We start from the raw sequence: 9,969 nt of genomic DNA, 5'->3' as shown, positions 1-9,969 counted from the left end.
ACGGCTGTTTTTCAAAATAAAAGCGCTCGACACAGCGCAAGGGGCAGAAATAAAAATTAAAAGGCTTGAGTGCGCAGTATACTGATTGTGTTTTAGGGATATTATTTTTTGAGAAATTTCCTCTTTTTAAGAATAAACATTTTGCTAAAAATTGGTGAATATTTAATAACACTATTTCCATTTTAACCATTGTAACAAAGCAAAAACAGACCACCAAAAGTTGAGATTTATACAAAACTGTGACAAGCTTTTATTTTACAGTTTTATAATTCATAGATTGTACAAAACCTAAAACAGCAGCACACAGTAGATTAAAAAAAAGGCACAATCTGGTGCTAAAGGCCTTTAGTGTAATTTTTTTCATTGAATTTAATTACTATAAAAACAGACAACACATTGAATGCATCTCAGGATTGTTCAGTTGACGTCCACTGTTGCTTATCACAGGCCTTGTCTCCATGTGGGAACAGCTCTGAAACACAATGACAGAAGGTTTCAGTGTTTCAGACATCAACCCACAATTATTACCCTACACATTCCTTAATATGAACCTAGGACACGTTCAATCTGAAAACGCTTTCTGGGTTGATTGAAATGTTTCCATAATACAGTGTGAAATGACGTGCAACAGTGTGCAACAGGATTTGAGGTATGTGTATGTTTTCTTTCATTTGGTGGGTGTGTAAGTGGTGTTAAATCAGCAGTGATGTTTCTATAAACCAAATTCGATCTTTACCTATTGTACGTACAATTTTTGTATTTAGTTCACACTTGCTTTGACAATGTAACATATGTTTCCCATGTCAATAAAGCTCTTTGAGTCGAATTGAATTAATTACCACCATATTAAAAGGTAGTGCATAACAAAACAGGGTGTTCAACGCACCTGTTTCTGCCTAACAAATGTTGTGGGCTAGTGACTGTATAAATGTTTAGGCAATCACACCTGTGAAACATCTGTAACATAGGCCCTCCTACTGAAGGTCCAACGTGTTTCATTCGCTCTTCCCATCCCTTAGTGGGACGGGTAAGCCTGGAGGGGTCTCTGCTGATGTGACTGTCCACCTGAATGAGGAACAAAACCATGTTTATTTCAGATATTTAAATTTGTGATTAAATGTTTCTCTTTTTGTTTATCATTTGACTTGTTCACAGAATAACTCTTACCTTCTCTTTCAACTTAGCAGTGATTCTCTTCTGTCTTTCCTCTTCCTCTTTTTCCCTCAGCTGTTTCTTCTGAAGCTTTGCCTCCACCTGTTTAAGGTCCTGCAGAAAGGCAAAGACACCCTTTGTATTTTACATACCATAGTGACTTGTCTGCTAACATTACCCTCACTATTTATTCACACATTTGAAAAACTGATAAAACCTCACATTCCTTAAATAAATCACGACCTCACATAACATAAACGGTGCTCTTGAGACTGGAGTTTCTCTGCATCTCTGTGATTCTTAGACTCCGTACCCTCTCATTAAAGCGTTTGATGCCCTTTGTTGCCTCCCTTCTCCTCTCCTCCATCTCCCTCTCTTCCTCCTCTCTTAACCTCCTCCTCTGTTCCTCCTCCTCCTCTCTCTTTAGTCGTAGCTGCTCCTCAATTGTCAGTTTCACTTCCAGCTGGCGGCGACGCGCTTCCTGATAAACAGAAATAATTTTGATAAAGCCAAATACTTCTTTCAAACATGCACCTTTCAAACACGCAAAGCACTATCTTTGATGGTAAATTACCATAACTACAGTACCTTTGCCTGCCTCCTCTTCTGTATCTCCTCTGCCAGCCTCTGCTCCTCTTCCTGTTCCTCGTTTCTTCTCTTCTCCTCCCTCCACTCCTCCAGTTGACGTGCTGCCTCCCTCTTCTCCTCCTCAGTTCTTAAACAGAAGATGATAGAACTAACTAATAAAGATGTGACACCAAGGTGACAATAACAAAGACTATGAGCAAACAAAGCCCTCAAATTCCCCTGTACTCGAGGCGACCAATCAAACACCTCCAGCGCTCTTGAGATCTGGTCAGATCTTATGACTTGAAGGTGCACTTCACTGCTTTGGCCATGAAATCAATGTTTGCTTTTTGTTTATTTGCTTGCTCTACTTCTGACTCACCTGTGTTGGTGGGCTTTGCTCTTGGCCTCCTTCTCCCTCCTTCCTGCCTCCTCTGCCTCCTCCTGACTTTGTATTCTGGTCTGGCGTTCCTGATGCTTGCTGGCTTTCCACCGCTGAATAGCCTGGGTATGGAAGGAAAACAAGTAGTGGAAATTGATGGAAACTGCAAATTATTTAGAGGACAGTACCAAAGCTACCAAACACCTCTTCCTGAGCTCCAGGTTAGGTCATGTTTATACAGAATAAAAAGAGCCTGGATGCAGTGACACGAGATGGATTGGTTTTTCAAATGAAAAATGTGATGTGGGAGACAACCCTGTGCCAGGGATGTCAAGAGAATATTTCCTGAAGAAAAAGGAACATACTTCAGAAAGCCATCACAACATTTATGGGCTGGTGCCAGAGTAACCACCTCCAGATCAATGCAGGAAAAAAAACAAAAAGCTGGTGGTGAGTGGACATTGAGATGGTGAAATCTTACAAGTACCTGGGTGTTCATCTGAACAAAAAACTGGACTGGACAGACAACACTAATGCACTACACAAGAGAGGACAGAGCAGACTCTTATTTTATCTTATCTCTTACCTTATCTTGACAGCTAACAGTGACATAACACATACTTACAGCCCAGTTTTTTTTACCTTGTTTTTGGTCATGTAATGTTTTTTATAGAAGGTGGTCCTCTGAATTTTTTTCTAACAATCTAAAGTGGGCCTTAGGTTACAAAAGGTTGAGAACCCCTGATTTAGAGCACATGTATCTGCTCTCACATTAATAAAAACACGAAAGTGGCAGAGGACTTTCATCTCGGTGAACTGTTAGAAAGCGAATCATAGACCCCAAACACTGCCTCCAGTAAAGAAGGTGGTGGCCGTATGCTACCTCAAAACCAATGTTTGCAATCTGCCAGAAAGTGGAAAGAAGATCAAGTAACTATGTATGGTTGAAGCAGGAAATAACAAGATATTTCCACCACACATTGATGCAGAAAAAGGCACAAAATCAAGCACAGAAATCTGCAGCAAGTGTTTGCTGCTTAAAATTTCTTGGGAGGGGACCCTCAGACCCCCTGCTTAATATGTGCCACCCCAAATATTAAAAAAAAAGCCTACGCCCTTGATGAGATGTGGTGTTGAGGTTCGCTTTCCTTTAGAGCTCATACATGTGTTATCTGTACCTCTCTCTTTCTGTCCTGCAAGTGGATCAGCTCCTGATACCAGTCCTCATGTTCCTCTATCTCCTCCAGTGTTTTACCAGGCAGGTACAGCTTGGCCTCCTTCCTGTAGGCTGCTCGCCCACTGTGCTTTGTCCAGACCTGTACATTTGAACAGATAAGAGTAAGTCAGACAGGGATCCTGCGGCAACTGACCTTTGGCTTAGCATCTGCTTAAGGTGCCTGAGGCAAAACATCGAACACTGAGTTTAAGTGGTTGTGTTCAGTGACTGTCTACAATGATCTGTGAGTGGAAGATGGCAGAAGAAAGTTATCGAAGCAGAGTAACAATAATGTCTTACTTTGAGGAAGGCTTGGTGGTCATATTGGTCCCAGCCACCACAAGGACCTCCTGTCTTCAGCAGGAAAGCCTCCAGTGCTCTGACCTCTGCAGGGAGGTCTCTGTCCGGGGGTTTGGTCTTAAGGAAAAAATAACACCATGAAGGCATGGCTCAGAATTGTGGACGCATTTTGAAAACAGACACTGAGAACAAGATACGTTTTTTGCCTGTCGACTCCTAACACTACACAAAATATACACTTATACAATAACACTTTCTCATAATTTAAAACATGTTTGATTTTTTTTCGTCTCAAGAGCTCAAAAGGTGTAACATCTTCCGTTATTTATATTGCACAATCTAATTCTAAGATTCAATATTCAAACACAATCCCGGCTCTCCCTCCTCTTTTCATTGTATAGTGATGTACAATAGAGAAAATACAGAAAAGAGGAAGATGAGGAGAGGCAGACCTTAACAGTGGGGGCTGTGGGTAGTTTGGGGTCTAATTTGACAGCAAGGCTCCAGTTTTCAATCTTCTTCTCATAAGCAGCGATCTCCTGTCTGCACGTCCTCTCCTCCTTCATAAGTTCCTCAAAACTGAGAGAAGCAGAGACACACAAAGAGCGACCATTCATATTTCGTGTACAGTTAATTTATTAAAATTAATATATTCATATCAAGTGTGGCGCAAACACTGATCTGTTGCTGTAACTTGTCTGCCTGCTTGGGTGAACATTGCCATGTAATAGTTTAACTTTTAGTTTGACTTGTCTGAGAATGTTGTGCTGAGGTGTTTTTATTTAACTACATTTTTGTTCACTGGATTAAAAACGTTGCCCATCCTCGAGTACTGGATTGCATTCTATTAAATAGTGTGTTTGTAATATTTATAACATTGTGTTCTCCATGTCTGTGATTAACTGAACATCAAAAGTTGAAGATAATATTTGTTAAAAGAATACTTCAACTGTAAAATGACCATTTGTATAGCAATTACTCACTGCACTGAATTTGGGAAGAAAATTCAGTTTTTTCACATGCCTCCACAGTGAACGAAGAATCCAAAAAATGCGAAAATTCTTCCTGAATTGAAGTAAACTGGGACCGTGTTTAACAACAGCAAACCTATATCGAAACTCAAAACTCATGCAGTATAATCCAAGTCTCATTTATCCAGCTGTATTCTCAGTATTTCCCAAACACATGCAATTTCATGTAAACATTATGATTTAAAACACTTCTGCTTACATGTAGTGCGCCCTGAGCATGCCTGAACATGCACATGCATATCATCTCCGCATGTGCCCAGACACGCTACTCAGCCATGCGCTGGACTGTTCGTATTAACATGTTTTAAATCATCAAGTTTTCACAAAAGCCACGTGTTTGGGAAGAACTCAGCATACGGCTAGATAAAAGAGACTTGGATTATACTGCATGAGTTGTGTGAGAGCTTGTAAACTGATGTTTTGATATAGTTTTGCTGTTGTTAATGTTGTCCCCAATCAATCAATAAATAATTGTTATAATAACCGACATACAAATGATTATCTTGCAGGTGAAGTATTCCTTTAAAGGGTTATTTTGTTAAAGTGCAATACATTTTAGACTTTACTTATATTTTCCTGGTTTCTAAATCAATACTGGTCTAAAATGGTTAGTATTGGTGTGTCCTGTTACCATGACCGCTGCTCCTCCTTTAGGGTGTTTATTGAGATTTCCACCTCTGACATTATTTCCTCCAGTCTTTCAATCACTGTAAGCCCAAGAGGAAATGCAGAAACATCATTGACGTGCAATAGATGTCATGTGTCCAGAACATTATAAATTTACAGTTATCCATATGACAAAATGACACATAAAGAGAGGGAGAGACAGAGAGAGAAATTGAGACGGAGAGACTGATGTGGCAGAATGGTACAAATATTGATATTAACGATGACAAAAAAATACTGATTGTCTCACAAGATGGCTCAATAAACGACAGAATAACACCGTATGATTGTTTTTAAGGTACTATGAAGAAACACTGCTAGGTATAAAACTTACACTCAGGAGTCGGCTTCACATCTGTTAGCTGTCTCTGAAATTTCCTCACACCATTATGAATCTTCACTAGCTGCTTCTGAAGATTCACCTCTAAAGACAAAAGATGCATAAATATAATGAATAGCAGTTTTTTTTAATCAACACTGAGTGTTGAGGGTAGTATTTACTTTAACTTTGGTTTACTGCTATTACCCCACTTCACAGTATTTTATACCCCATGGTAATAATGCTGTCTCAGGGGTCCTATCACCCCACCACATTAAAACATCTGGGGAAAAAACTAGGCCACTGCAATGCAAAGAAAGACCCACTCTCAGCATTTCTTTCTTCCTCCAGCACTTTCTCGTACTGCTCCAGTTCTCCAGGCACATCTGTCCACCCATTCTTCCTGCACTGAACACTCAGTGTCCTCTCCTTCTCCAACTTTTCAATCCTGTGAAGAGAGACATATATTACATGATTAACAGGTGAAGACACGTCAATTTTAAGGTAATGATGGATATCACTTATTGTGGTGCTCTCTTGTCATTTTATCCAGCCACGGTATCTCTACAGTGATCTAGAATTAAATGTAAAATAAAGCAGAATAGCTTCACTTACAGCCTCCTGTTTTTCTCAGCTTCCCTGAGAAACAGTGCAGCTCTCTGCCTCTGATCACTGCAGTCACTGCTGACAGGAGGTGATATGCAGAGCTGCTGGGTACTGCTGGAGTCTCCATCTCCCTGCTCAAGTTCATTCAGTGAAAGGAAAACACAAATGCTGCTCATAGTGTACTGTATAACACCTGCAGGTGTAAATTTAATCCAGTTTGGATGGAGCGTCCTCAACCTGTCCGATAATGGAACACGGAGATCCTCGTTAAATGGCACCGCAGCACAATCGGTAACCAAGGGATACACAAGGCATCCATTTTCGGACAGAAGCTAGTAGGAGTGATTTATCCTCTTAAAAGTGCTACAAACACTCCAAAATAATTACACAAATTAATGACAGTAAGTGCTGACAGTAAGTGTATATCAGATAGCGGTACTTTAGTGGCTAGTGTGTAAAGCTAAAATAAAACCGTTAAGTTAACGTCAGCAGGTGCTCTTCCTCTCCTGTCACTCAGCTAACGTTAACGTTAGCTAGCACTGGACCGCTAGCCCGTCACTACATCATATCTCCTGCTTTCCCTGAAAATATTAAACACTTGAGATAATTAAAATGTTGTCGACTAACTAATAGGTTTGAGCACAACTACAGTAAATAGCTCTGTGATAGTTACCGAGCAGTGTTGTTCGGCACATCGTGTGGTTGCTAAGGCGGCCATGTTTGAGGGAACCTGTAACCAAATAAACTTTATTTAAAACAGTGCTGCTGTAGTTAGTGGTTCATACCAGCAGAGGGAGCTGCTTATCATTAGACGATAAGATCTAAATACTGGACTAAACTGGAGCATATTAGTACTGTACCAGCTCCCATCAGGACCTGATGATCAGACTTCATTATAGGAGACAACCCTGATGTAACCTGGAGAATGACAGGGGCCTAAAATACTGGAATCAGCCTATAAAACACCCACCATGTGTAGCTGATAAATGTAAATTCATCCTAAGACTGCCAGTCTCCCAAATTAAAGTACTAAATCTACCTAAAACAAGATCTTACTGTCCTCAGTGGTGGCCTGATAATCAGACTGACTTCCCTTTTGGATTATGGAGATTTAAGGGGGATTCAGAAGTCTTGACCCAGGCTACTTTAATGACAGCATGGATGGATTATCGAACATGCCTACTGAGCACAGGCCCAGGAGCCCAAAGTGCCAGGCTCCCTGGCCTTCACCTGCAAAAAGTCTTTCAAAGAGACACAAACTGACCTGGAAGAGACTCAAAATGCTCACAAAGAGGTACAATAACACTAAAAAGAAATGAAAAAAGCTGCAAAAGAGACACAGAGATAATCACAAAGACTTTAAAAGGGGGATTAACAACTACAAAAAGTCAGAAAATGACCATAAAGAGAGGCAAACAACTACAAAGAGAATCAAAAATGACTACAAGGAGACGCATAACAACTACATAGAGACACCCCCAAAAAATTACAAAGACACAAAATGACTACAAAGAGACACAAAACCACAGAGAGATGCATAATGATCACAAAGAGACACAAAATGACTACAAAGAGACACAAAACCACAGAGAGATGCATAACTTCTACAACGAGATGCAAAGGGACCATAGAGACACCCAAAACAACTACAAACAGACATCAAACAACTACATAGAGACTCAGAATGACTACAAAGAAATGCAAAACAACTACAAAGAGACCCAAAGTTACTACAAAGACACATAAAAAAACTACAAAGTGACACAAAATGACCACAATGAGACAGAAAACAACTACGAAGAGACACATTATCACAGAGATGCATAACTACTACAGTGAGATGCAAAATGATGACAAAGACACCCAAAACAACTACAAAGAGACTCAGAATGACTACAAAGAGACACAAAACACTACAAAAGGGACACAAAATGGTCACAAAGACCAAAAAATCAACTACAAAGAGACAAAATGACTACAGAGAAATGACTACAATGAGATGCAAAACCACAGTGAGATGCATAACTACTACCACAAGATGCAAAAGGACACCCAAAACAACTACAAAGAGACACAAAAGAACTACATAGAGAGGAGAGTGAGAATGACTACAAAGTGTCACAAAATGATTACAAAGAGACACAAAATAACTACAAATGATCACAAAATGACCACGAAGAGACAAAAAAACAACAATGAGGGATGCATAACTACGACAAAGAGATGCAAAAGACCCCAAAGACACACAAAACAACTTTAGAAAGACACGAAGCAACTATAAAGAGACACCACACTACAGGGAGATGCATGAGGACCACAAAGAGACATAAAATAACAACAAAAAGAACTGTACAGCCAGCCTGCCTTGTTTCTATGCAGGAGAGGTGGTGGGGCCTTCTGCACGTTTGTGCCCTGGGGCCCATTGTTTCCCATGAGTGGCAGGTTATAAAGACCCATGACTTCATTTTGACTTATTTTTGTGATAGCCAGGAGAAGTAGTGTTGTAAAACATTCATTGAAATCAGCATTTAGTATAACTGCTGCAGCCCAGCTCCTGAGGTACCCTATAGAAACAGCTCACCATAGTCTACCTCGCTACAACTAGATGGTTAGAGTTACCCACGCATCTCACTCACTCACATAACTGTCCATGTTTTCTACTGAGGCCTTGGTTTATTTCTGTAACAGCCTTTTTATGATGGCCAACAGCTATAATTATTATGAGAGCTGGCCGAGTGACAGTCAGAGAGACAAGAGGAGGGAGAAAGATAGAGTGAGATGGAGTATAATTAGAAACCTGAATCCATTATTGAGTGCAGATATTGGGGATGGTCTCTCCCAGGGGTGCAGAGACAGAGTTGTCATCGCAACATAAATAGCAACCGCTCTCCTTAATGAAGAGTGTTACAATTTCCTGTCTTCGTCTTCAGCCGAGGGACTCGCTTAATTTGACAAATGAGACAATCAGACAAACGCTCCAGTGGTTGGCATAACAAATCAAACAAAACATGCTGCTACAAAGACGGGGATTTCCAAACAGGGTACAAAAATATAAATGTCAAAGAGTGTTAGCGTTTAGGTCAGCTCTAAAAATAAACTACAAGGCCACTCTTTCTTTTGTTGTCCTTCGTGAGGGAAACATGTTGACCTCTTTTTTTTCTTGATAACATCCTGTGAGAAAATGTGTCAGAAAGTAACAAATAAAACCTAGTTTGACAAAAAAAAATATCTCAACTCAAGGTCCTCCTACCAGCTTTGTCCAGACCTTTCAGCTGCACTCTCACAGTCTTTCATCATGAAGATAGCTCAGTTGGTAGCAACAGGTGTTTGTATGTCAGGGTGGAAGAGGTACTCAGCTCTTTTACTCAAATAAAAGTAGCTATACGTTACACATAAAGTCCTGCAAATTATTATCAAACTAGTCCATACCCATTGGTAGCTTTGTCACCTTCTACCTATGCTAATCCTCAATGCCTATGTGCAGCTTCACATAGATTGACCACGTCAATGAGTAGAAAAACGTGGGACAGACAGAATGACTGACTGACAGAATGACACACTGACAGTTTCTGTGATTATGTACAGCATACCATACCATGATTTAGTCATACCAAAAATTAGAAAAAAACCCAACAACATTGGGCCACAGGGGGAGCCACAGCAATCGGTCACATTTTAGCCATTATTAAGCATTTTTCTGTTGTTATAGCGCCACCCAGTTGCCAATTAG

The 9,969-nt window shown here is 40.2% G+C and overlaps 1 protein-coding gene across 2 annotated transcripts in view; it reads right to left on the bottom strand.

Annotated features, from left to right (window-relative positions):
• Positions 1 to 238: 238 nt before the first annotated feature.
• The window catches only part of LOC126394011 (coiled-coil domain-containing protein 112-like), a 21,833-nt gene continuing 12,102 nt past the window's right edge, over positions 239 to 9,969 (bottom strand). Inside the window, exons 2-15 of one of the 2 annotated variants that reach the window (XM_050050533.1) lie at positions 6,913 to 6,969; positions 6,249 to 6,373; positions 5,960 to 6,081; positions 5,649 to 5,738; positions 5,280 to 5,355; positions 4,070 to 4,196; positions 3,618 to 3,734; positions 3,280 to 3,417; positions 2,102 to 2,223; positions 1,741 to 1,867; positions 1,466 to 1,633; positions 1,168 to 1,266; positions 947 to 1,065; positions 239 to 472 (exon numbers count right to left, since the gene is read on the bottom strand). In XM_050050533.1, coding sequence (XP_049906490.1) covers positions 442 to 472; positions 947 to 1,065; positions 1,168 to 1,266; positions 1,466 to 1,633; positions 1,741 to 1,867; positions 2,102 to 2,223; positions 3,280 to 3,417; positions 3,618 to 3,734; positions 4,070 to 4,196; positions 5,280 to 5,355; positions 5,649 to 5,738; positions 5,960 to 6,081; positions 6,249 to 6,373; positions 6,913 to 6,957 — 1,506 coding nt within the window. In that variant the 5' untranslated portion in view covers positions 6,958 to 6,969 and the 3' untranslated portion in view covers positions 239 to 441. Of the gene's footprint in view, positions 473 to 946; positions 1,066 to 1,167; positions 1,267 to 1,465; positions 1,634 to 1,740; positions 1,868 to 2,101; positions 2,224 to 3,279; positions 3,418 to 3,617; positions 3,735 to 4,069; positions 4,197 to 5,279; positions 5,356 to 5,648; positions 5,739 to 5,959; positions 6,082 to 6,248; positions 6,374 to 6,912; positions 6,970 to 9,969 lie in introns of those variants that run through there. The other variant, XM_050050534.1, reaches the window with a different exon arrangement.

The sequence above is a fragment of the Epinephelus moara genome, chromosome 8 (genome assembly GCF_006386435.1).
Source record: "Epinephelus moara isolate mb chromosome 8, YSFRI_EMoa_1.0, whole genome shotgun sequence".
In the NCBI taxonomy this organism is placed as follows: Eukaryota; Metazoa; Chordata; class Actinopteri; order Perciformes; family Serranidae; genus Epinephelus; species Epinephelus moara.
Note: the sequence above shows the minus strand (reverse complement) of the source record. Positions and strands in the feature narration are given on the sequence as shown.